Raw genomic sequence first — 27,931 nt, forward strand, 5'->3', positions numbered from 1 at the left:
AAATTAAAGGGGAAAAAAAACTATTTCTGACTAATGAAAAATATTTGTATTTTTTATTTATCAAGATTACAAAAAACAGAACAAAACCGCACTTCATACTGAAAATATATTTATGGCAAGTGCAGGATCATTTTGAAGCGTGGACGTGGACACCTGTATTTCTACATTTTGAATATCTCAGGTGCAGGTGTAGCACAATCAGGATCCTATGAATTACCATCTGTATAAGCTACCGACAGGGGGCGCTGTTGCCTTGTCCAAACATTAGGAAGCGGCGTGTAGTCCTGCCCAGCAGCAGCCAACAGCAGATGACTGAGCGCGTCTCCCGTCACTGCGCTTTCACCTCCACACGGCTGAATGTTTGTTTAATCCGAGCTGAAACTTTTCAGTCGACATTTTTGTCGAGTTGCGGGAGCTTCGTGTGGGATTATTTCATGGCTCGACTTTGAAACCACCACCCCCAAACAAACAAAACAACCACATAAAAAACAAAAACAAAACAAAGGAACAAACCCGGCTTTGGATCCGAGAGGCCAGGTGAGTATCAGAACAGAGATTACATAAATAATCTTTCTTCATTCTGCTGTGTCCACACTGCTGCTGCTTTTAATAAACGCCAGATGGTAGACTGTGACTTCCAGTCCATTAACCTGAGGCAACAACCAGTGTAAACACGAGGTAAGAGTATGGGAAAGAACACTTTGCAGCTTTAAATGGTTGGCAAAATTTATTGTGCAAATACATGGTTGGTAAACAGGTGTTTCAATCAGCGGTTAGGATTCTTTTCTTTCAAGAGGAGACATGAGTGATGTCATGGCGATATTTCTGAGAAAACATGCTGGATAAATCTCTGTGAAGGTCAGCGAATATTTGAGAGATTTACAAGTATGATGGAATATTACACTTCTTGGAAAGCCTACCTGCAGCGGGGCTTTCTTTGAATTTAACAGCGCCAGTATTACAACAGTGTGAAAACACTACAGCGTGTTGTGGGAAGTTATCATACTGTAGGTTATCAGGGTCAGAGCGGGGAAACTGATGCTCTTCTTTTTAAACGTAGTTCAGTAAATGTGAATGAAGTGCTTTATTAGAGCTGCAGTAAACAGTAGATTAACATAGTCTGCCTTAAATGTTTAAACTTCTCTTTAACTCAGACATGTGTTTCGGGAGGAGTTGCTGGTCTTATAGGAGTAGCAACACTTCATTATGATATCTGACGTTCCAAGCGGTGTATTTCTCAGGTGAATGTGCTCAGCTAAAATCTGAATTTAAGATGTGAAGTCGCATTCTTAAAGCCTATGCATTGCACAAACTCTTGGACTGGACTTTTAGTAATGTAGATGATAGACTGCTTTATGATTTTTCAATGAGGTAGGAGATACATTAAAAAATAAACTAATAAGTTTAGCTTTTATTTAAATGTTAATAAGTGTTTAAGAGTATTTTTAGTACTTACATTTATTTGGTATTAATCCCTTTCTGATTTCTGATCCGTTTACTCCACACAGTATCTGTTTTGTGGATAATATGAAGACCTGCACTAGTCTTTAGTCTTTTGTTCTGACTTTGAAGACTGCAGAAACAGAGTAGAGACAACGAATTGCATATGACTGAGTTGTGCAAAAGCTTCTGACATTTTGCAACATCCAACTGTCAGGAAAACAAACATGCCAGCAATGATAAAAGGAAGTTTGAGGCACATAATTCCCATGTATTGAATAATTTGGAACCACTTCTGGATTCCCATCCCCAATTACTACAGAAAATTGGCAAAACTAGTCTCAGTTTACTAACTGAGATAGTAATCTATTAACTCTCAGTTAATAGCTTTTTTGTTTGTTTTTGTAGCTAATGAGACAGGTAATGATGATCATTTTAAATACATATTGATCAAGTTTTTTAGTACTGGGAAATCCATCTGCAGTATTCAGCAGTGTTTTAGTGTTAGTCTGTCAGACTTTTTAAAGGAATAAAGGGATGCATTTGAAAATTTTGCATTTAGGGGGCATTCAGTTGAATCTTTTTTGTTGAGCAAATGTTCGGTCCACCCCAAAGGAAAGTGCAGCATGCCAAAATCTAATATAAAAATTGAGTGTAAAACTGGCAAAAGTTTGATCAAAACAGCTGTCTTTTACACTGCATAAACAGATGCTACATATTTTTATAAGAGCTACACAGGTTTACTTTCTTTTAGTAGTATGATGACGTTTCTGTGAGATAATTTTGGTATGGCTGTTATTATTATTGAACCCGTGAGCATGTTTGGGGAGAGCATACAACGTAACTCTGTGTGTCCATGACAAATGATTTTCATCTTTCAGGAGAATTATCTTATCATGGCTTCTGGCAGTCCAGCGTGACTCCACCTGAGTGCATTTGTGGTGCTGACGTGGGTATGGTCATGTTGCCTGGTTACCCCACACTTACTGGTGCAGACCTTAGTGTGGTTTAATCTCGTGAGAAGGTCCCCCCAACCCCCTTCTATCCCTTGACTCAAATTCCACGCTCAGCCTCTGGGAACTCGTCTGTGCGTCACAGCTCTGGTCACAAAGACCTTTAGAGAGAAGTTCCAGTCAACACAGCACAGTCGCCGCCGGCACCCTCGAGCTGTTAGTCCACAACAATATGTGAAAAATGTCCTCCTGCTTTGACATATGTCAGAGCTCTCTTAGCCTCCTCACTGGAGCGTGTCGCAGTGATGAAGGTATTATACCCTCAATGAGGAGAATATGTCGCACGTAAGAGGCCTGCTTAGTGCACAAGGCATTAACTGCTTATCAGCAAGTGATGAAAGGCTTTCACAATTAGCTTAAAAATGACTTTACCTCTCAAATACTTTCCATTTTTAAACCGATAGTTAGTTACATGCACCCTGTAATCACAGTGTTGACTCTCTCTCTGTCTTCAAACAAGATGCGGCCTTTCTAAAAACTGTGTGATGGCCACCAGGCAGTGTACTGTTCTATTTAAAGTTATTAGATTAGAGAAGGGCTTTTGTGATTAATATTGTAATATTCTGACCTTCTACAATAAAACCAGTGTAGCTCTTAATCAGTTAATCAAAATCAGACCGTTGTTCACACAGCAGCTGTTTCCTCCAGATGTCATGGAGACAGTTAGAAGCATGTACATTTAACAGATATTTTAATGCAAGGAACTAGTCAGCTACAAGTTAGATGCAGGTATTCATCAAGCAGCAATTCATAAAGGTTCTGTAAGTGTAAGGATTCCCTTTTTTTCCCGTTTAAACCTTTATAAAAATACTTCTTATAGGATTTATGTCAATATTCGGATAAATAAATGAACAAAGATGTCACTTGGGATTGTGTATTCTTTTACTATTTGTGTACTTGGAAAGCAATTTTGAAATGAGCGCCCTATAATGTAACATTTCAGACTGAAACGCATGCACAACATTTAGGTGGTTTGATTGACCAAGATGATTGTGTAGTCAAATAAACTCTCTGTATATTTGACTGTAACTGCTGTGCCGCTTCAGTTCATTTATCTGTCTATAAACCATAGATGGTATGTAGAAGATGGATGTAGCCACCATGATGTCATCTGTTTTCGGGATTCCACACGTTGAAACCTCAGTCTTGGTTTTTTTCTTTGTTGGATTTGCCCTGGAGGTTGTTGTTTTATCCAAACCAACTCACACTCTCGTCTCTTACTTCGCCTTACTTCGCCTTACTTGTTGGCTTTCTTGTTGCTCCCAATATTAGCATCTTAGAACATTGCGTGTTGAAATTTTATTACTTCTGCGTTCTCATCAAAGATTCCTTTAATTTTCCAAATTATTTCCCCCGAACATCTGCTGTAAACTCCTTTAGCGGGAGCAGAAATTGCAGCCTCATTGTTGTTTTTCCCATCCTTGTGGCAGGATTAACATCTCATCTGCCGCGTCTGCCCCTGACCCGCAGAGCAACACACAGACCCTGTGTGACAGTAGCCAGGTTACTTGTTAGTGTCACCCTGTGTCTGATCTCAGTGACATTTTGGGACTTGTCATATTGCCGCAGTGGGTTATTTATAGACACGTGCTTTGTTGTGCAGTTCTACATGATGTACAGCTCAACTGACAATTGCATAAACCAACTCCAGCACTGTGTGTGTGCTTTGATTTGATATTGAACATGTATAACTACTGTAAATGATGACTAAATAACAGTTACACATTTAAAGTGAATCCAAGTTAATTTGTGCTTTTGAATAAATGGTACCTTCAGTATGAATGTTTGTCCCCAAAAACTCTACATGTGAAATTAATTAAAAGAAAAACATGAATGAATGAAATCTCTCATAAACACAGTGAAAAAGCATTACACCAATCTCGGCATGTGAGTGCTACCAGAGAGAAGTGTCACTTCAGATAGATGCTGTGCAAAAACCTTTTATGTTGTATTTAATTGTTGCATTTGTTTCAGTTAAGAATATTATTTATATGTTAATGCTTATATACCAACTCTTCCGAGTATTGCTCAGGCTTGAAGAACGTGTATGATGAATTACTACTGTGGAAAGAAAATAATAAACAGTGGAAAGTACTAAAAATATTTGAGGATATCTGTTCCTTACTTTAAACCACCAAGTCCTGCCTCCTCTCTGTTGTTGGGACAAACTGCTCAGACACACAAAGTTCTCTGACTAAAGGACTGGCCATCTAACTGGTCTCACTGGAATGTGGTAATGAATGCAAGTAGAGCAGTGGGTTGGGTATACCCCACCCACCACTGCTTCACATTTTGTCCTAAATGATGTGGAAACTAGTGTCAGAGGGCTAGCATTCATTAATTACACCGTGGGAGCTCGCAGCTCTTTGTTTGGCCTCATCTGGAAGAAATGGTAAACATGAATCCACGATTGGCTAATTTTTGAAAAATAATTTTTTCTTTGCTTTTTCTTTCCAGATTTATGCTGCGGCAAGTAAATGCTCCCTGAGAACATTTCGCATACAGGTCTGTGTCCTTGTTTCCAGGCTGCCTCCCATCTTTAAAACAACTATTGCCACCAGCCATTTCTGTAACTGCAAGGTGGCTCAGGTTGCAAACATTGTTTCGCCAGCCTATTCATTATTAATTATGCACAGCCTGTTTGAGTATTTCATATCTTCAGACTTAAGGACCATCTGTGAGGTGCTGCCCTCTTGTGTTTAGAAAGAGTCTACACTGTATCTTCTTATATTCTTAAATCATAGTGGATTGCTCTTTAGGATTATGACTTGGGTCCTACATTTACAAAAAGGCATCACAGGTGTGGAATTTGTAAGATACAAATACATGCTACTGATTGCATTACTGGTAATGTATGCTTCAAACACAGTGAAACATAACATTTATAATTTGTTTCACTTAACTGTATGAAATTGGATCTTACTCACCCCTGCCCCTGTTTTCAAGCATCCAACTTTATACTTGATAACCCCTTTAATATGAATTTACTGTGAGGGCCTTAAATGACCTATTTTCTGAGTGGTTCTTCATTTAAAAATGTGAAACATTATTAGATTCAGGCCAGAAAGAAGAAAGGAAGAAAAGCCTGTACACGTTTTGGCTCCGAATGATATCAGTACTTAAAACATTTCTACAAAATCATGATTTAGATCCAAAGAATCTTCTCTAACTAGAAATAGAAGCTGTTTTGATAACATTAATGAATAAATTTCTCTAAATAATTACCTATGATTAGGTGCATTTGATACTTACTTGAACAAATGTTTGTTATTTTCTTGGTCAGGAAAATATGCACCTAAATATAATAAAAAATATCTTGGCTAATAACTCAGTTAAAAGTATATTACACATAATAAAAGTCTCAGGTTTGCCAATTAATACACATGTACTAATAAGGAAACAATCTGTTCTTTGTTCCTTGTATCTGTTTTAATTAAGAGATCTGCTGCTAACACAATATCAATCTAAGAAATGAAAGAAAAAAAGCTAGTTTCAGATTAGTTTCTCTGTGGATACCTTCTTACAGATAGTTGTATGACTTATTTCTACAAATTTCCCCCACATGGTGGCAGTATTTTACAGTCTATAGGTTTGTCCTTATGTTAGGCGTGAGATAACCCTTTCATCACTACAGCATAATGAAGGCCAGTTAAATTAATAACTGATGTAGAAACCGCTTTGTTTCTCCTTTTATGTTACGCTTATGCCATTGAAACACTGAGAAGCTGAAATGTCCCACACTGGGACCTCCATAAGCATGCACATCTGCTTATTTGTTGCAGCTGTGTTGGGACTCCTGTGTGTGAATACTCATGTGTTGTGCAGAGTGACCCTGTTAAGAACTTTGCATTTTTTAATAACGTGTAGGTCTTTTACATGTTTGTGTGGGGGCACAACACAAACCTTTTGTCTTTATAGGAACCTGTGGGTGTATAGTGAAATTTATGGTGTGTGTAATGTAAATTACCATGCAATTTGTGGGGGCAGCCCCTCAGGAAATAAAAGCTTTAAATCAGTTGTAGGTCCAAAGTAAGTACTTTGAAAAATATGCATTCACCTGAATTTAAATCAAACAGCAAGTGAAAAAAGGTGACCCAGTCTACATGCAGGTGTTAAACAAAGGCTCTTTTTGCCTGTGTGCAGGTGTGTTATTAATTGGCTGCAGGGCCTCTGTCTATAGTCTTTCCACTGTGCTAACGGAAACCTTGTGGGCCAATGTCTTGCATTTGGTGGGACTATCTGTGTTCCTCATTAACTGCTTCAATTTCTAACACCTTTTTTTCTTACTGAGCAGGTTTAATGTGAGATCTTAACTGAACACAGCAGTTTACTGTGCAAGCGTCAGGATGCATGAAAATTGGGGCTTGGCGTTTTTTGATTGACAGTGTGTGTGTTTTTATGTGTGTAGGAGGTTTTTTCACATTTACTTAATTATTTCTGCACCCACGGGAGATCCCAGGCCTCTTCAGTCATGTCCTCCATCCTGTTTCGTAAGCGCCTGCTCATATATGGGCATCTTCCTTCCTTCTCCTCTGTTGCACTGTGTCTACTTCCTGAACAACAACCCCACCCCTCCCTTCGAATTTCCCTCTCACCCCACAATCACTTACTGTACACGCAAACATGCACGCACACTCCTACTCATGCCGGTTAGCAATGGGCTGAGGCAGGAGTGGCCGGCCCCTCTGCAGGAAGTAGTTTGCTCACCAGTTCTCATGCCGGGTAGCACTTATTTTGTACTTTGCTTTGCGAAGTTTTTTTTCCTCTCATGTCACACATTCCATGCTTCAAGTTGTTTCTTGGAAAACGTATTTGAAGTATTTTTCATCTGGACTTTCTTTTGCACTGGTCCCGTGTTCCCAGAAACGGCAGTTTACACAGTATTTCCTGTAAAAATAAATCATATTCTAACAGAGATTTAAGTTCTAGTGTTATTTATGTACCTCTAACATGGACTGGCGTTCACTGGGTGGCCTTTGATTGCCCCGAAGGCTTGCAGATGCCACTTGAGATTAGCTCTCCTATCTGCAGAACTATAATGTAGACACATGTTGGCTTTGAAGTAGGACAAAGAGATTCATCAAGTTTGCAAGTCAAAGAACATAAAGTCTCAGAAGCGTGCAGCTGGGGACACTTCAGCTACTGATTCTACTTGCTCCTTGTTTACCTGTAAAACCCTTTTCAGTGGGAACCATATGCATTAGACTAATACTATAAATCTACTATGTAGTTTATTGTTAGCACAGGAACCTTCTCCATGGCATGCTTTGTGAGAATAAAACAGAACATCCAGTCTACCCATCATTATGTAGACATAAAGCCACAAATGAATTATTGCTACAGTTTCAGATGTGTAATTACAATGCCGCCCTCTTGTTGCTCCCGATGAAATATCAGCTTAGTCAACAACTAGGTCACTGCATATCCAGTTTCCATCAATAGAATTTTCATACAACTGCCAGCTTCTCTGTCTGTGAAGGTAATTGCAAGTATTACTTATATGCATTCCTTATAATCTCCAGGGATGGCAAGGTACTTTCTAAGTTTAGATTGAAATATCTCAGCAATTATTGAGTGGACTGGCTGACATGAAGTTTTGCGCACGCATGCATGGTTCAAGAACTGAATACATTCTCCAGTCTGCAACAACCGATAGTTGTTTTCTAAAGATGAACTGAAAGATGATCCACTGCCATTTCCTTATAGAAAAATAATTGTAAATAATGGTTAACATGGTAAACATGATCCGTTTCAACATTAGAACATTAGCATTATGTGGGTAGGTTAGCAAGATTTTTGTAATTACCCCAGTTGCGGACTGTGTACATCCTCATGGAGGTACTAACACGGCAATAGGCAGTTAAGCTGTGTCCACACAGGAAGCGTTCAGTTGTCCCTGTACTGCATATCTGATGATGTAGTAATGATCTCCATTAATCAATGCATGCAGCTGTCTACACAGGCTCCATGCATTGTTTAGCTCCATTTCTATCCTTGGTACACATAAATGCAACTAAAGGCATATTTTTATCCTGCAAACCTGTGTTCCTGTTTTTTTTGTTTTGTTTTTTGAGCATGCAACTATAGTACCTGTCCACTCCAGCTATAGTTCACACAAAGCATGGGTGACTTTCCCTTGTAGAGACAAAGCAGCAGCTGCTTGTTTTCATATGTATCTGTCATTGTACATGCTATTGTATAGAAGGTATTAGAAAGTGCTTCTGCATAGCAACAAATGTGCCCTGTTTAAAAAAAAAAAAAAAAAACCCAACCCTCTAATCATGGTTTCAGGGCCCTGACAATAAACAGTGCACACAGGCTGCTTTATCTGTTCGTGTGCTGTGGTGTCCACTTTGAGACGCTCCTGTGCCACATGTCTGCCAGACGAGAATTCCAGCCACCCTGATCTTTGCTGCGGAAGCCGTTCAGGGAGTGTTGGCGTCCAGTTAACAAACATAAGGGTTTGGCAGTTAAGAGAGGGAGGCCAAGCAGCCGTCGGGATGTCATCCTGCCCAGAAACTCTGCCTAGCCACTGGTTACATGCCTGGGATTCTTTTGTACAAGCTGCTCTTTCCTGCTTTGATTTTTTTTTTCCTAAAACATTTTCCTCCACCAGACAGTGGCACAGCGAAATATTTTCCAGTCCAGAAATAAGTTGCTTTTAATTGCATTGCCTTACAAGTATACACTCGGTGGTCTGTGCTGCTGTAAAAATGTGCCTTTGATTGACATTCATTAGAGATGAAACAGGGTGGTATGCAGCTCAGCACTGCAGCCACGTTCCATTGCTGTTGCACTGTTCTCAAAACAAACCGCTCCAACTGGTGCGCACATACTTTCCCTGTGAGATCCTGGTCGGTGCTTTGAATGAATGCAGCATTATAACACTCCAAAATGCATGACTGAAAAAGGCTCAGCCACCATCTGATCTCTCTGCACTGGACTGGGTTTGACTATCATATCGTGTAGGTCATCTAGACAGACTGAGGTAATCTTTTGGGAAGTTAAATTGCTTATTTTGGATAATAAGCAGGTCGCTATTGCATGAAACTACAGATTTCTGCACTTTTGAAATCGCAGACCTGTCTAGGTCTTTGTAACCTAATGACAGCATAAATGCTCTTACTGATGTAAATGCTTAATTGCCAAGAGATTATATATTCAAAAGCGCTCTGTTTAGCTTTCATTGTTAAAATCGAAGCAGCTGTGATTCACTTCTCAACAGTGACACAGCAGGTCAGAACATGTGGCAGACAAACTGACATTGAAGCTTTGAAGTTGCTGAAGATGCTGAGAGTGAAATGCAAGTCAGTAATGAAATTATTCAAATTTGGTGTTCAAAAGTTGCTTTAACCTTACTAAATGTATGAAGAGTGAAAAAAGAAAGAACGAAGTGATAAAGTAATTAATTTTTAAATGCAAAAGGTCAACCTCACTTTATAATATTCTGCAAAAATGATTTTCTGTCCATTGCGCATTGTTTAGGAACTAGAGGGGAAAATGTGAACTGCAGCTTGACTGGTTGGTGGAGGCTGTAAATCCTGTTTATTTGGTATTTTAACTGTCATGACTGGAAATGAGCAGTATCACTGACTGATCTATTACTCAGCATGCTTCTGACATGAGCCAAACATGGTATGCATGACTACAACACAAAACCTACACTACATTGTAAAACCTTGGTAAAGCTGCAGTGCATGGAAATCTGAAAAAGTCTTATAATCCCTCCCTTCAATGCTTTCTCTTTGGAAAGATGTACTACAGACTTCATTGTTTCTGTCTTGGAGATGAAGGCAGGAGGGGTTGCAGAATTCTTCTTATATCTTACAGAACTGGAATGACAATATTCTTAATGGTTATTATGAGATTACTGCACAATGACGCCATGTTTAATGGTAGAGCCAGTTAATGTGAAAGTGAGAACTGATTTGCCTTGTAGACTCTGAAGGTCTCTCTGTCCCAGTCAAAGATATGTGCCCTAACTAGTAAAGACATGCTTTTATTTTCATTTTAGCTGTAACTATGTTATTAATGTAGCTGGTAAACATCTGGTGTCTATAACAAAACAACTTTTGTAAGTTGATAGAAAACAAAAAAGGCTGAAAGAGTAACTCGCATACAAACTTAAAAAGATATAAATATATGATTATTATTTTTAATTTCTTTTTCAGGAAATCTGTTGAACAAGTGTAATCACTTAACTGCACTTTATAATTGCACCTGTAAAATACATTTAAAATATTTATGATTGAAAGTGTGAATGTTTAAGGTGACACATCATAAATGGACAAGTTAAAGACAAATGCTTAACTAAATAAACTAATGTACTTTCAAATAGTAATTTAGTTATTCTTCTTCTTCTTCTTATTATTATTTTGGTTCACTCTAAATGTCCACTGAGATTGCAGTTGCATTCAGACCAGTTAAACTTGAATTTCCTTGAAAACTAAATCCTCAGTGATGTGCTGTATAGGTTTTTGTCATCCTGAAACTTCCCAAATGTACTTTGCCTCCTCATACAGAGATGGGCGAGGTGGATGTTTCGAATTCTTTCTCAGTTAATAATACCTGTTTCATTGCTCTCAACTCAGTGTATGCAAACTGTCTGGTAATAACGTGTTAGTCCAAAGGGCAGATTAGTAATGGGTTAGGACTGCAGGTTTACAATCAGGTGTCACGAGACATAAGCTGCAAGCACTTGTGTTGTGTCCCTATTAGGACACTTTTGCACGGTGTCCACCCTGGCTGTTCTTACGTCTGCAGCCTTGTCTTCTGCCTCTCCCACGGCTGTTCATTGTGTGCAGTTTAGTGCTCACTCAGCTCTGGGGTGCTCTAGAGTTCACCGGAGGGAGAAGAAGAGGGAGGTGGGAGAGTTGTTAGCGTGGGGTCAGAAGGCTGTGTTTTCTTTCCCATCCCTAGCCTCTTTTTATGCCTCTGTCTTTTGTTCGTCATGATAAGCAGTCAGGTGGCAGCAGAAGTAGTCTCCCTGTCAGCCACTATCACTTAACACCACCTTCTCTCACTAGTGGGCATGTTTGATTACATCATGCGATTATATCAACTTCTCTACAAAAACCACAGGAAGCTCTCATTTGACTAAAAACCAGACTCTCATTTTATTTTTGCAGACAGTATTATATTTGCAGGTGGCAATCTGCCATGCAACGTGGTATGCCATACCAGAATTAATTTTTTGGTTGCCTCAAAATCTAGCATGCATCCAATGCATGTTAGAGTCACTATGATTATTGACAACACATTTTTTCCAGTTTATGAAAAACCAGGACATCAGCTTAGCGTAATAAAGAGAAGAGTTTTTCGAACTTCAAATATTTGTTTTAGATTTCAAAAACACCCATAAAAGATGTAAGCTGCTAAACTTGTTTGTGTTTGATATTGGTATGGAGATCCAGTTACTGTATGTGTAAATATGTGTTAAACTTAGCAGGTCTTCAGGTCCAGCTTTCGAAGCTCAGCTTGCTCTGTAAGTCATGCCATGTAGTCAAACAATGTAATGCAATAAATATGTGCAGTCTAACTGTCTAATAAGCGCATAAACTTGTTAATAAAAACTATATATATATTTTTAAATGGCTCATTAAACAACCCACACTTGCATAGTTAAATTAAAACATTTAATCAATTTGTGTTTACATTGCTCCCATCACTCAAATGTGACCTGTGAGTGCATCAGGTTTTGTTCCATTGGCCATTTTTAAAGTAGAGCATATACCCTGCATGGAGTCAGATACATGAACTACGGATTCTGTGTTTCTGACTCAGATCTGTCTTGCTTGAGTCTGATTCCGTCACGGACACGACATATATTTCGGGAAGGGAAGTGCTGTTTCTCAGATGCTTATGAAACATTCTGTGTTGCATCTTGTGCAATTGCATTCTTTGAATCGGCTGAGAAATTGCTACCTTAAGAGCATAGACTTACTGACAGTTTCTCATTGCGATCCACCTGATCCGGTTCATGATGCCCACTTTGAAAACACCTCATGATGTGAAGTCTAGAACAAAGTAACCAATAGATGATGCTACTGTACATGAGGCTATGTTCTTGTACAGTTCTTGCTTAAAAAATTCACACAGTACTTGAAGTATGTTGAAAGAACATTTACTGACAATCTGGATAAGTACTTCAGACACATAGATTTAGCTTGATTTAGTTTTATGTAGGAGGTGTGATAGTGGAGTCATCAAAAGAAGCGGGGTGGCACTGCGCCTGCACATGTATAGGGCTCAGACTTTAGTGCTACACCACTGATAACACCAAAACTTTGAGTCTGCAAATTCTATGTGCTGAAATCAAGCACATTTAGAGTCCTTGACTGATTTTAGTTGTAGATCAGTTATCATCCCTGCTTTTTTTTAAATTGCAGGATGGAGTTCTTAACACGAAGATAAACTGGGTCTCATTGAAATGTCCTGCCAAACCTCAGGAGGAAGGGGTGGTTCACCAAACTCAGGTCATTTTGACCTTGGTAGCAATTGTGAGCACAGTAGCTGATCAAATGAATGAATGTGTTTGCTGATGTCAGTTACAGAATAATCATCTTTTCATTTTTTTTTTAAAGTGAAAGTGACTAAAATTTAAAAGCAACAAATCATTAAAGAAATAACATTAAAAAAATGAGTAGTAGCTTCAGATAAACTTTCCCTTTTTAATCCAACTTTCCACTGACCTGCTTTGCATTGCAGTGGAAAAGAGTAGAAAGGAGAGTAATATCTGAAAAGATGGACACAAAAATCATCTATAAAACTAATGGACTGCATTGTCTTTGCAGGAGTCTTTTGCACCCTGGAGGTGCTCCAAAATATAAATAAAAAATATATGTTGGGTGTTCCGTTAACTTTTCTAGATTAGATTTTTACCATCATTAGACTCAGAATTAGACTCAGGATGCTCATAATTTCCTTAATTTCCTACACGTTCTTACCCTTTTAATCGCATGCTTTCTTTGGAGAACATGTGCACTGAGCATTGATAAAATGTATGCTAATGAGTTGCCACAAAATGTGGTTTCTTATTTTGCACTTTTTTTTAATGGTTGAGTGAAGTGTGAAGTGCTGCCTGTTATTAAATGTTCTCAAAAATTTATTTTATAATAGAATATATATAAAATGTTTAAACCTGCCACCCAGTAGTAAAGGTATAGGGAGTTAGCCTTCCTCTCTGGCAGAACCAGTAAAGTGCTGAGTGCGGGGAAGTGGGGAAAAGGTGAGAGCACTGTGTGTTGGTAACCTTGGAGGAATGGCATGGAAGTGTCAGCTGAATGTGTAATGGTGATACAAGGGAGGACGACCTGCTGACGTTTATCCTTGAGCAACAGAGCATGTAAAAAAAAAAAAAAAAAAACAAGTTGTAGATTACTTGGTTTGACATGTTATTCAACTGTTCATTCACACCCCTGTCTGTGTTCAGTATTGCTGTTTTTGAAGCTAAATGTGAATCGTCTTGTGATGTGATGCTGCAGTTTAATGTGGAATGAGAGCAATTTTCTTCTCCCTGTTTATTTTCCCACAAAGTAGGGAGTAAAACGGGTTGGTCTTCTTGCAGAGAAAGAACCCTTTTGAGCTAAATGCATCCATTTCTGTTCATGAATAACAGGGTGGTGCAGTTGGTTAGAAGTGTAAATGCTGGATTATTTAAACAATGAGAGCTGTGACTTGTACGTCGGGTGCCATGTGAGAGCTAAAGGTGGTGCGAGACTGAGGGGTTGTGGGTTTACTGAATTCCTATCTGGTGAGCGGTGCATTGGTTTCTGTCTAGACAAAGCTCAGTTGTCGGGGAGACCCATGCAGATCCAGGACTGCCCCAGGCTCCAGGAAGTATTGGTGGGAGAGAGTAGGCTGTTATTTTTTTCCTCCATCCTGCTCACTTTTCTTTCCTTTGGGGATTTCAGCAAATGCAGCCTATTGCTGAGAGTGGTTTTTTTTTTTGTTTTGTTTTGTTGGTGGTGGTGGGAGTTTTTCTCCCATGATCGGGTGGAGACAGCTTGGTGCATGTGTGCAGTGATATCAGTGGCATAAAAATCCCACTGCTTTCATGTCTCACACTCACCAGGAAATAACATCCTGAATACTCACATTTACAGATGCATACACACTCAGCCACTTTGTGTAGGGCCCATCACAGTTGGATCACAGTTAGAACTTTTTTTACAAGTAAAACGGGTCTTTAGCTTTCTGATTATGGATGTCCTTTGTGTGGCTCAATTGTCTCTGAGTGGCTGTTTGCAGCAAGATAAGTCAAAGACGGGGAGCATGACTGTCAGTGAGCAGACAGAACTAACTAAGGGTTCATTAACTCTTACACTCAGCCATGCCTTGAGGGCTCTTTCCTGGAGCCAAGACAGATTCTTGTCTGGAGGATTTAGGGTTGACAGCAGACTTATTAACCATTTCCAAAATCTAAGTGACGATAATAAAGTGTGGATAAACACAGAAATATCCCTGCAGACGCCCCGTCCCCTTCAATCTGGATGTCTGGCTTGTCTGGAGTAGGGCGCTAGTAACGTGGTGTCAGGGAGGATTGGGCGATTATATTAAAATGTTAAACTTTTCACTACTGTCAAACAAAGATACTGAATACATTTCTTGGCACTACTTGGGATCAGTAGATAGTTGCCTTATAACTTTAAAATGAACAAATAGGTGGTAAAAAATGTGAGTGCACACTCTATAACATGTCTTTGTGATGACTCAGTTTGTCACTAATTTTGAAGTGGAGACTCATGTGTGCTATTTCAGGAAAGTTCATCATTTCAGATGCTAGTAACAAGACTCAAATGATCATTTAGTTCACATATTGCAAGCATAACCCCCGCGAGAGCTTGTGCATTATTGTCTTCAAATAAATTTACTGTATGCTGCTTAAAGCATACGTTGGCTATAAACTACATTTCCCACAATGCATTTTGATTGTTTGAACATCGGTTCAAACAATCGGGGGCAAGTGGGAGAACATCTAGCTTAATGTGATGTACCGCCAGATCTGTTGTTTGAATATAGACGACAGAAACATCAGAATCTCAGCTAAAAGCTCATAAAACCATTTCAACAACCACCAGAAAGCTAAAACGGCAAACAATTTACGAACAGGTGCGGGAAGCCAACATCTCCCAGATTCCAAAACTACAGATTTCGTCACTCTCCAACCAAAATTCACTGAACCAGCAGCAAAAGGAGACGACTACTTTACACCTTACGTTTGAAAAACATTGTAATGAATTCCCACTTACTTTGGCTGTCTTCCCTCACAGCTTTCACTCAGTGTACTTTGAGACCAGTTTCCCATCAAAAATCTCTATTTTCTGCCTTATTTGCTTGCTCGTTACGCACCAGTTCATCATTGTGTACAGTGTTGTTGGCTTCCTTTTTTTTCCTCCAAAAAATTACATCTGACAAGAGAGCCTAATTTCTGCTATTCAGTACTAAAGAGGTTTCAACTTTCTGACAGATTTTTTTCTTTGTCGCAGCAACTTTTTCTTTAAGATGTAGAAAACAGTCAAATATGTGGCTTCAGAAAGGGGAGTTTCACTTCTCCGGATCAAAGTGGGCTGTATGTGGCTCGCAATGTAAAATGAGTTTGACATCCCTGATTTAGATGGACAACTTTTTTAAGTTAGCCATCAAACAACTGTTGATGGATTGCAGTCAAAGTGGGTGGACTGAAAACTCAACAAGTTTTTAAAAAAGTGTTGTTTCAAAGCTCTTTTTATTACACATGTTCAAAGTGAGTTTTGCAACAGGTTTGCATGATAACCCCCACCCACATTAATTTCCGTATTAATAGCAACAGCTGCTGGCTGGCATGTTGTCTTGCATCTGGCCGTCCAGATTTAGCTTCAGACATGGTGGGGTAGTTCCTCTTTTGTCCGTCTATTGCTCTTCTGTATTTGTCAAATAAAGGCAATATCTCCCAAAGCCAAATCTAATTTCTTTGGAAAATAATCAAAGCAGAGGGAGGAGGAAACTGAATACAGCATGATAAAGTGTAGTAGAAGAGAGCAGCACCTGGTTTGGGGCTTTTTAGCTGCTTGTCTTTCACTAAATTCCAAGTACATAAAAGACAAGTTGCCAGAACTTCAAAGAGCATTCTAATCTATAGATGTCATTCACTGTACCTCTCCACAGGGCGTGTATGAAAAAGACCAAGATGAACTTATTTCTCAGGGAATCAGAAGCACATTAGTCAAAGCTTTGAACTTTTAAACGGCTGCGCCTGTCTGCAGGCTGTGTGACCGAACATGCACACGCTCTCAAAAGAAACCTGTTTTTCCGCACATGGGGCCCAGGTGGGAAGAAAGGACAGGCAGACGGAAACTGGAGTGAAAATCTGTTGTCCTAAATCTGACCTCACCCTTGGTAAAAAAAAAAAAAAATGGATGTAAAGTGAAGTGAGAAGCTCAGAGAGAAACTTGCAGCCTGTGACTCAGCGGCTCGGAACCCCGATCTCCTTTTTAATCTGCAGCGCAAACACCGACACCTTCTGTGATTCTTTTCATGTCTGCTGACTTCACACAGTTAGGTGTTCAAAGCTTTTTGGACAGCACCGCCGACGCCTTTAAAGTCTGTCACCATCAAAGCTTGTAATCGATGATGCTCATGCACACATTGAAATGTTATAGCATTAGTCATACAGTTTGCCTCCTCCAACACTCAGAAGAGACGCTGTGTGTTTGTCTCTCTTTGGGAGGCCTCTGTCTCTTTCCTCTGCACGCCTGACTGGGCAGTCTGGTTCCCTGATAACATCAGGCTGTCTGAGATTAGTGCTCATGAGGGCGCAGTTAAACTTGTAAAAGCTCACAACTCCTGTCCCAGTTGCCTCTGTTGTGAACAATGCAAAAATAGCTGTTGTGAGTGTGGCACAATACTGATAGCCTGTCCGCATTGTCACTGTGCCTCTCAAATGAGCCTAAGCCTCAGAGCTTATTGTAGAGGCTGCCACAGATCCTGGCCCAGGAGCAGACTGTGGAGCCTGCCGGGGTTGTTGCAGTGTAAGGGATAGATAACAGAGGTGCTCTGTGTCCCACGGAGCAACACTTTTGTAACTGCAGCTGATAACTAATCATACAGGACATGGTTAGTAGCCTGCCTTTAGATGGGCAAGACAATGAATAACACCTCTGTATGCAATAGATAGGAGTTAATGAAGCGTTTGTTCTTTATTGAAGCAATTAAGTATTATAAATAGTGATATATTGCAGCAGAGTATTGAAAATACATAGTCCATCCAAAGCTGTAGTTGCTCCCCTTTGGCTTGTAACATTGCACAGAGATCTGCCTGACCAAACACTCTTAATGACTTACTGACATATGTGTGCTGAATCCTTCAGATCATCAAAGAATTTGTAATGTTAGACATACACAGTCTGAGTTAATACAAAATGAAGATTTGAAATGAAAATTTGATTTATTAAAAGCCAAACAATATCCAAACCTGGTCCTTTGCGAAGAAGTAATTACCCCCTAAACTTAATAACTGGTAGTGCTACCCTTTGCACTCTATCGTGTTTGTGAAAGCTGTGATAGCTTTCACATTGCTGTGGCCCACTCTTCTTCGCTGATATATATATATATATTTTTTTCAATTTAGCCACTTTGGAGGGTTTTTGAGCATCTCAATATGATTTAAGTCCAGACTTTGACTTTTACATATTTTTAAAAAGAATATTCATTTAATTTGCTGGAGTATTTCAGAATCAGTTGTACTTGGTAAATGTATAGTGCTTTGCTAGTCCCTAAGGACCCCAAAGCGCTTTACACATTCAGTCATCCACCCATTCTCACACTGGTGATGGCAAGCTACGTTGTACCCACAGCCGCCCTGGGGCGCACTGTCAGAGGTGAGGCTGCCGAACAGTGGCGCCACCAGGCCCTCTGACCACCATCAGTAGGCAACGGGTGAAGTGTCTTGCCCAAGGACACAACGACCGAGACTCGAACTGGCAACCTTCCGATTACAAGGCGAACTCCCAACTCTTGAGCCACGGTCGCCCAGCTTGAGCTTCAGGACATGAGTTGTTTCTGTGTTAGTGTTAGTTTCATGCCAGATATAACAGGACGCAAACCTTCCAGAAATATCAACTTTTGTCTCATCAGTCCACAGAATCTATTCATCAAAATGTTTTTTTTTGTGTTGTTTTTGGTTAACAGTGGTTTTCACCTTGGACCTCACCGGTGGATTCCGTTTTTGCCCACTCTTTAAATATTCTGAACACTTACCTTAGAGACAAGTGAGTGCTGCATGACCGTAGTTCTGGGTTCTTTCTTGCTCCTGGAGTAATTTTGGTTGGCTGGCCACTCCTGGGATGGTTCACCACTGATCCCAGTTTTTGCCATTTGTGGATAACGGCTTGCAATCTGGCTATTAGTCTTTCCAGACTAATAGATATAAATAACTTTGTTTCTCATTTGTTCTTTAGATCGTGGTATGATGTGTTGCTTTTACAGATCTTTTAGCTTACTTCATGTTATCAGACAGGTTCAGAAGAGTGATTTCTTGATTCAGCAGCATTTGAAATAATTACACCTCGGTGTCTCTATTGAAAGTGAGCTCAGCTTTCCAAACAATATGGTTAATTATTGTTAAATAATGAGTTAACTCTGAATTGAATCATCATGTAAAAAATGCATTTTGTTTTTATTCCGGTTATCTTTGTCTATTGTTGTTATTTGTTGATTATCTGTAAGTGTGATGAATATTAAAAAAAAGAAATCAGGAGGTGGGGAGTGCTTTTTCATGACACTGCCACACTGTTGACAGGCAATGGGTCAGTTCTAACCCTAACCCTGTTATCAGGATGAATACCCTGGTGCATGTCCTGCTTGCACTTTGTTTGTTTTCTCCATTTGCTGATTTGCTTTATTTTTCAAGGTCCTATTCCTGTCGATTACAGTTAGGAAAATACTGTTTTTCAAGTTAAAATATGCCCCCTCACAATAGTAACCTTGCTTGTAGGAGTTTTCCGTTACACCCACATATCACTAATGTCATCACCCAGTGCGTAAGGGTCCAGAAGCTAAAGGACACCGTGTTCCTAAATGAGCCATGTGAGCTTATTTAGTAAAACAGAACTAAAAGCCTGGGGATGAGAATGAGCTGAATTGATGCATAAACATCTAGAGCTGTAATTAGCCTGAAACATGCAAATCAAAGACCAGCAAGTGGGCTGTAAGCCAGCTAAATAACAGGCTTCAGTGTTCTATTGCAGTGCTTCTCAAAGCATGGAGGCATCGAGACACTGCCGGTTGGGCACACATGCAGGTGGAAGTGCATCACTTTGGGAACTCTTACAGTTTGGTTTTCTGTTACGTTTTGTTCTCACTAGCTTTTTACTTTTACTTTTGTGGTTACTCTCATAACTCATGTTTAAAAAAAAAAAAAAAAAAAAAAAAAGCTTAAAATTGCTCACTTCACAGTAACTCTGTTTGGAAATGAAAGCCACTTCAGTAACCCAACCTGCCATTACCCAGTGCCACAGGGCAGGACACTTTGCACCTAAATGACTCACGAATTTAATAAAATGTCACTAAATGGTGCCTGGGTAATGAGAACGAGGTGTATCGATATAACGGCGCAATAAATCTCTAATTAGCCTAAGGTTTGCTCGTCAAAAACCAGAAAACAGACCAAAATGTCAGTTAAGTAACAAGTTCACTTCTCAAACTGTGGGTCTTGGAGCCACTGTAGGTGAGGCAGGGAGATGCCAAGTGAGGCTTTGGAACTGGAACATGCCAAAAAAAAGAGAGCATGAGAAGCGCTGCAGTGGGGGAATTTAAGTCATTTGTAAAGCATCAAGAAAACATTATCCATGCTTTTGAATGTTGCACTGAAAATTAATTTGTTCAGTTGTATGTTTGCGTGTGCCTATCTTTTTCCACCCTCTTGACCATTTCACTCTTGAGAAAAAAAAAAGAATTGTCTCAGAAAGGTTAAATACAAAACATAATTTAAAAAAAAATGAAGAATTTGCAGCACCAGCAACCAATTCTTGAACTCTTGCTAGTCACGGATGGAAACGGGAATAGTTTGAGCTTTCCATAAGGAGTTTTGCAAATTTTTGTAGCAATCACTCCCGCTTTGAGCTTGTTAGGGTTAGGGAGGAGCCTGTATGGACCAAAGAAATGATAATAACAGCTAAGGAGTATTTCAGTACACATATGTTCATATGATATGTCAGTAGGTCATTAGAGTATTTGGTCAGGCAGCAGATCTGTGTGCACTATTACACACCAAAGGGCAAAAGCTGCTGTCATAAACTCTGCAGGACCTCTGTGCTGGCACTGTGAGGGCCCACCTGTGCAAAAGCCCTGAAGCCACATCAAAGTAAGGCCTCCGCTGTAAAACTTCAAATATGTTTTCATCAATCCTTTCAGTGTGCCACATGTTTACATTTGCCACACATAAGCACACACGCTAGATGCAGACAGGCGCAACACAGCTGAAGACATTTCAGACATTCTTTTGGCTAGCAGGATCCTAAAGACTCTGTAAGCGCACTTGGAATCACACACCCGCAATGAGAAAAGTTCACTACCTGTTTATGTTTGTTTTACTGGAATGAGTGCACTTTTTTCTTTTCTTTTTTTTTTAAACCACGCATTTGTTTAATTGAGGTCTTATTTCAAAAATAAAATTTCTAGTGTACTAAAAAGTGTTCCTTGCAGTAGGAACTATCTGCATATAGTGCAGTGGTGGTTTTAACTCAGGAATACTTTTTTTTCAAGAACTATAAAACATAAACAAGCTCATTCGGGGCAAATGAGCTTGTTTATGTTTTTTGACTTTGGGGCAAATCCAGGTTAAATGTTTCTTGTATTTGAGTATGTATGCTATAAACCAGTCCGGTTTGCCTCACTACAGTACATACATATTACGGGAAAAGTATGGGAGTTTTTTTTTCTTCAAGAAATATAAAAATACTCATTTTATTCAAATAGCTTTAGTACGGTCAGAATCTTAAGGAGAACCTACAACAAAAGTCACATTATTGACATGCATGAAATTTAGAAGTAATTAGTTTATTTTGATCCCTCAGAAGCAGCAGGGTTACTGTAACACTAGTCACTGCCTTGACTTGTAATAAGGGATTACTTGGAATCCAGCTCATTTCAGGAGGGGGACCTCCCTGTATCAGACAGTTCCTTTGAACGAAGTTGCACAGCAGAGTCTGTGTGTGATGAACCAATCCTGCTGGAAGGATCTGTAAACCCATTCACCTCTTTCAGTCTGGCTGCTGAAGACAGTATGCCACATCTGGCCTCTGCGGTCTCCACGTCTCCGTGACTGGTGGACGAGCACCTCCCAGCAGCTACTTTTTAGCTGTTCTCCTGAGTTTGTTTTTTTTTTTTAAACATGAAACTTATTTTTTATTGCAAATAATTTCACTTTGTTTTTCTTATGAACTTTTTACAGCCTTCTATAGAAAGTGTTATAGGTTACAAATCTTTGCACAAATCAGCAGCAGAGCCAAAACAAATCAAGCAATTTGATAAATCGGGAAATGCCACAAAGGTTTTAAACAGGTAAACATCAGCATCTGTACTGAGGTCATTGTATTGGCTTTTGCTTGTTTTTTAACTAAACCCCTAATACTTTTTTTTTCTTCATTGCCTGCTTATTCTGGGACATCAGTCAAAAGTGGTGAAGTGTTATGGATCTTATGGGTATATTCTTAGTTATTTTATTTATTCACTTGCTCACGTCAGTCTGTTGACTTAGTTTCATATTATCTGAATAGGTTTGTGCCTGCAGCCTCTGTGGTAGCTCGTGCTTTGTGCAGCACATTGTGAATCCACCTAGAATGAAATGTGCTGTATAAATAAGTTCTGCTTGCTTTCTTGCCTAACAGTTTAAGTGAGAAGCTGAATCTCTAGGGAAAAAAAAGTACATTTATTTCAGAATGTTTTTATTTCAGACTCTTTGTATTTCAATAACAGCATGGACTTGAGTTGGAAGAGACACAGACTGGCATGATCTGACAGTGTTCCACTGAACTTCTTGAGATGCCAGGAATACTTGTCTTTGAAGTGCCCCCATAAATGCTCTTTGAGGTTGAGGTCAGGTAGCAGTCCACACTCCTTGGTCTACTTTGGTGTTCAAGCAGGCCCTCAAAGCTTTGAGGTGTGTTTAGCTTCATTGTCCTGCTGCAGTATGTATCATTCTCCAGAAAAATGCAGGGTGGAGCATCTCTCTGAAGAATGGAGTGTGGCTTGTTTTTGGTCAGGGTTTCGATTAAGTTCAGGTACTCAGCTCCAGGGTAGACATACCTGGTCTGCTGGAAATGTGAGGCATAGTCAGGTTTACTTGCTTTCTTGCCTAATGGTTTAAGGCATAGCCAGTGAGGGAACAATAGCTAAAAGTTGCTTCACTTAAACAACCTGAAAGCCACCAATCTGCTTCACTTTCAAAGCTGTCATACAACTAGTGCAATCTTAAGTGGATCTTCTTAATTATGCGTCTAATTGACAGCAATTCCATTACTGAATTTGTTTATCTATTAAATTCTTTAATTCCCTTGACCCAGTTTTATATGAGCAAAGTAGTACACCTATAGAAGTTTTCTTTTGGATCAGTATATCTGCTATAATATTTGAAATTCCAAACAGGTTACTAATGCTAGCTGTAGCATGTTTGTGCAGCATTCCTTTTCATTTAGGCATAAAATGTGCTAAGCAGGATTGCAATATTTAGAAGGATAAGCTGCTTAGTTGGGAAAGAGTTATTTTGGACTCTAAAGTGTACTTATTATGGCAGTTTGTATGGGGAATAATATGCAACAGGGGGTCACAGTCCTATGTAAAACACTAGGCACCTTTGGTAGTTTCAGGGGGAAATAGTTTAAATTATTTATGAACGATTTGCATGTTTCTGATTTAAATCTGTTTTTTAGGGCATAGTGCCCTTTGCTATACTAACATTAAACATGCAAGCTGCAAGTGAACATACACAGCCATACCGGCGTAGGTATGGAAGCCCTAAATACCTTAGATGTTTTTTAGTCTGTGACTTGTGTTGCAAAATGAAAGGTCTCTACACTTTCATCTCAAAAATCTAATGTTTAGATCAGTGTAAACAGTCACTGTTACCCAGTGGTTTTATGTTTCTGGTCTCAGGGCTTGATAGTGACAGCCAGCGTCACACAGTGTCCGTGCAGACGTTAGTGGGTAGTTACTAACCCTGCTGTGACGCAGCTCTAACCTTTTTCAGAGTCCACTCCTGCCTGGCCAGCACAGCTGTGTTGACGAGAGATGCATGAAATGAAGTGGTAACTTCCTTTGTACAATGAGTACACAGGTCCAGAATGTTGTACACGAGCCTGACAGTAAATATGTGCAATCGTGCTTTTGGTTTTAATGTCAGCATGCAGGTTTTCAGGAAAGCTACCTTGACAACTGCCTTGCAAAAGCCTTGCACTCCAGCAATAACAGCTACACTTTCTCTATCCTAGGTTATTATCCCATGTCTGTAGCTTCTATTTTTAGCACCTCCACCCCATATTTAATCATTTATACTTTGGAGGGTAACAGGCGATACTGCTTCCTGTGGAGGAAGCGGAAAGGAGTGGGTGGGTGGGGGGTGGGGGGGTATTAGAGAGATGTATGGTCTTGTCTTTTTTCTGTAGTCAGTTCTGCAGTTGCCCATGTTTCATCTCCCTTCCGTTTCAGCGTGTTCCCCTCCTCCGTAATATCCTGCACCAGAGCACAGAGCTAACATTTACTGCACCACATGCCAAAGGTTATTTTTGTCAGTCCCACAGAGCTGCTCTCTGCTGTGTTTTCTTAATGTGTTCCAGGAACAAAAGCTGCAAATTATCAGCTGAACAATTGCTATGCACAGTTTAAGTTCTCAATAAAATTGCTCAACAGTGCATTTACTGTGTTTTACTCTAAATTTGAATACAAGACATTGTGTTACTCTTGCGTTAGAGACTGTTTCTGTTTTTTTAAAGGAAATTGCTTTTAGTGGAGAAAACAGAAAGGAAACACGAGGTTTTGTTCAAAGACTGCTTCCCCTTTGAATTCTGCCTGACAGTTGGCTAAAGTTAAATGTAAAAAATGGCCAGCGTGTCGCCTCCCCTACGAGCAATGGCGTAATGAGTCGGTAAAAGCAAACCAATGTATCCTGGAAGTGGGAATTGTGAAACAGGAATCTTTTGGGTTGGGTCACAGCTTTTACGCATATTGAATGAATTCAAGATTAGGTCAACTGCCACTTCTGAGAAGTTGCACAGTTATAGAGTTTGTTTCAGCTTCCACATTCTAATAACTTGATTTCTTATATCTAAGGACATCATGCATAAAATCTCTAATGCATAAACATGCAGCTTTGTATTTTTTCTTATAGCCCTTTTTTGTTAGTGAGTGCCTGACTTGCCAATAACTGAAATATTTCATGTATTACATAGATTGCAGACATACACTGTGACATAGACTGTATCTCAAAGATGGTTAAAGCCATTGGTCCTTGATGTTTCGTCTAGAACCACCTCGTGTAGTGTCAATAAGTGATCTGTCATTTGATTGGATTTTTACTTCACTGGAAGAATCTTATGACGGGTGGAGGAAAATCAAGCCAATTGATGTCAGGTATGACAAATCATGCCACAATGATTTGTCGTTGGGTCATGAAATAAAATTGCACTTCCCACTTAGTACATCAACATTCATTTTTTGGCAGAAGACACTTTTTTGTGTTCTTTTGTTTTAGTCCAAGCCAGATTCCTTCCGGCTCAGTTTCAACTTTTATAGCTCTATTTCACATCTTTCCTCTTATTAGTGTCATTTTAAAACAATAATTTTTTTCAACATTTAATTTTGTAACTTAATATTGCATTTAAATGCAGTAACCTTAGCAGAAAGGTAATGTGCAGCTGGGATATGGGACGTATCGAAAACAGCTTTTAAGCCAAATAACTGCAATTTGACTTGATGATAAGCTCATTAGTCTCCATATACTAATAGCGTCAAGTCATCAAGTTAGATTCTGTTTTGTTGCTGTTATAGCCTCACATGTATTTTTAGCAGCAGCTTGGCCTTTGTGTCACTTCTTTAATCTCCCGCAGGAACATCTTGTTGCCAGTCAGCATATCAACAAATTAATTAGACTGTGGTTTATTTGGTTTCCTTTATCTAAATACCAGATGCATCTCTACACTAATTAACGTGCATTCAGTAAGGATCATATTTTGTCTTACACAGGTTTAAGCACAGCTGTCTAAAAACTGCAATGTCATCAAAAATGCAGAGCTCCAGTGGCATAGTTCAGGCCAGACGGACGGTGCAGCAGCTGAGGATAGAAGCCAGCATCGAGAGGATAAAGGTATGTCTACAGTCACATTCACACCACTATGACTGTTCCACTTTTTTTTTTTTTTTTTTTTTAGGAGATTGGTGTATTTACTGATTTCTTGGCAGGTGTCCAAGGCTTCATCGGAGCTGATGCGCTACTGTGGCGAGCACGCCAAGAATGACCCGCTGCTAATGGGTATCCCTGCTTCAGAAAACCCTTTCAAGGACAAGAAGCCTTGCACAGTTTTGTAGGGAAACAACTGAACTCTTGCTTTTGATGCTAAATCCTATGCGTAAAAGCTCTGCTCACAACTTGCCTTAAGGCCAGTACACCCCTTAACTTTTTCACATGCCTGCTTGAGTTTGATAAGGAATGTAGTCCTCTCTGCCTTTTAGTCAAATAGTTGTGACACCAAAGAACGGGCAGAAGGCTGAAACCGTTGCCTCTGATCAAAGCTGCGGCTCTAACAAAGATGATTAAAAGTGGTGGCTTTTGTTTGTCTGCACTGTAATCTGACAGGATCTGGAAGGCCACAGACCCCAGCCTGAAAGGAGCTGAGAGTTGATGACTGTAATTATGACAGCACGTATAAACAAGCCCCCTTCAAGTCATTGGTCTAATCAGATTTAGGCTTTGGGTTTTCACTTCTCGCTTTCATCAGGAAACGGTTTGTATTCTGTTCAGAATGTGACAATTAATAAGATAATGATATCCTGTCAGATGAGTTAACTGTCCAAACTCGAATGGACCTGCCTTTCCGGGATAAACAGAAAGGGAGGTCCATAACCACTGATGTACTTTTTATTGTCACGCATTTTGACTCAGAAGAAATGGTCTAAAATCATCAAAGGAGACCCATTATGATCATTACCAGCTCTGCATTTTACCCTTAGACTCTACTACAGTAGTTTTATATGATTTTACAATTTAAAATATTCCTTAGTTTTTGTGCATTCTACTTTACTTCCTATTCCCCTCCTCTTATGTCACGTTTAATCTGATTGGCTGCCTCTCACAAGTAGGTGGGGCTTCTGCACCATACCTTATTGCCCAAGATGGGGGGGGGGACTGCCTGAAGCTGGGCTTAGAGCAGTCTGAAGGCTGAGCTTTTAGATCATAGGGATTACTCGATCATACGTGTCTCTTATATCTAACCTTATATAACCTTTCCAGAGATGCAAAGAGTTTGTTCAAATATAATTCCGATTTTGATTTTTTTAGACATTTAAAAAAATGATGTGGTGCACTTGTACAGTGCAGTGCCAATATTTCAGGATGAATTGATGCTTAATTTTGCTGTAAGCTTGCTATTTTTGCAACTTTGGTTGTATTCAGCGGAGAGCGGTAAAAGAACACGAACATGATATCTGTAAGTCTTACAATGCAAGTACTTGGAGGATGACACTCTTAGATGGAGTAAACCTTAACCTTGCCATGAAGCCGTTACTGTAGAAGAAAAATATTTACAGTAATCAGACTCATCAGATCTAGTTTCGCTGCTTCTGTCTGCAGACCTGAGGCTTCTTGTTTGTACACTTCAGGCACTGTGAAACCGATGAACACCAAATGACTGTTATGAGTTTGAAACATTTCATGTTTACAGCTCAAACTTCCTTTGATTATATCATGTTGACATAGCTGTAACTTTATGTCATTTGTGAGCTATACTCTTGCTAAAACATGAGCAACTACTTTTGTAATTTTACCAGCCAGGGCCTTAATAATGAAGTTAATCCTACTTTAACCTCTTGAATACCTTTTAAGTCACATAAGTGCTGTTGTCTAAAACTGTGAATTATACAATTCTTTAGGTGAATTAAGAGACATATGGGGTATATCTTACTAAAGGCTTGTAACACTGTGCCCATGTACCAGAGTATGTGCTTGCTTGTAAATGTTCTTTTCAGGTTTCAGTCAAACCTTAACATTTGACTTTCTATTTTGTTTCATGATTTCAATGTTTGGGATTAAAACGTGTTACGTGTTGTTGTGTTAACGATACATCTGGTTGATTTTGATCAGTCTGTATGGATTTATGTTTTTATTGATAAATGTCTGTGGTTTCTCACACGTGGTGTCAAAAACAGCTTACTGTCATATTCAAACCTTTGCCTGTTGTTGCATATATTCAATGCAAATAAATATGGAAAACAAGTTAAATTATTCAACTAAA

The 27,931-nt window shown here is 39.4% G+C and overlaps 1 protein-coding gene across 4 annotated transcripts; it reads left to right on the top strand.

Annotated features, from left to right (window-relative positions):
- Nucleotides 1-270: 270 nt before the first annotated feature.
- gng12b (guanine nucleotide binding protein (G protein), gamma 12b) lies at nt 271-27,931 on the top strand. Of its 4 annotated transcripts, none has more exons than XM_085151140.1 (4): nt 271-537; nt 4,911-6,943; nt 25,668-25,788; nt 25,884-27,931. In XM_085151140.1, the coding sequence occupies exons 3-4, from the start codon at nt 25,696-25,698 to the stop codon at nt 26,007-26,009; spliced, it is 219 nt and encodes a 72-aa protein (XP_085007266.1). In that variant the 5' UTR covers nt 271-537; nt 4,911-6,943; nt 25,668-25,695; the 3' UTR covers nt 26,010-27,931. The 4 variants fall into 4 exon arrangements, with proteins under 4 accessions (XP_085007266.1, XP_085007265.1, XP_085007263.1 ...); XM_085151139.1 differs by having other exon boundaries at nt 272-537; nt 4,911-4,958; XM_085151137.1 differs by having other exon boundaries at nt 272-537; nt 4,911-25,788.

Source organism: Neolamprologus multifasciatus, chromosome 23 (assembly GCF_963576455.1).
Source record: "Neolamprologus multifasciatus chromosome 23, fNeoMul1.2, whole genome shotgun sequence".
Classification (NCBI taxonomy): Eukaryota; Metazoa; Chordata; class Actinopteri; order Cichliformes; family Cichlidae; genus Neolamprologus; species Neolamprologus multifasciatus.

Excerpts from the sequence above, each read along its gene's own strand:
- gng12b (XM_085151140.1), top strand. The coding sequence starts at position 25,696 with ATGTCATCAAAAATGCAGAGCTCCAGTGGCATAGTTCAGGCCAGACGG. Across the intron at positions 25,789-25,883 it reads CCAGCATCGAGAGGATAAAG|GTGTCCAAGGCTTCATCGGA; the intron begins GTATGTCTACAG and ends ATTTCTTGGCAG.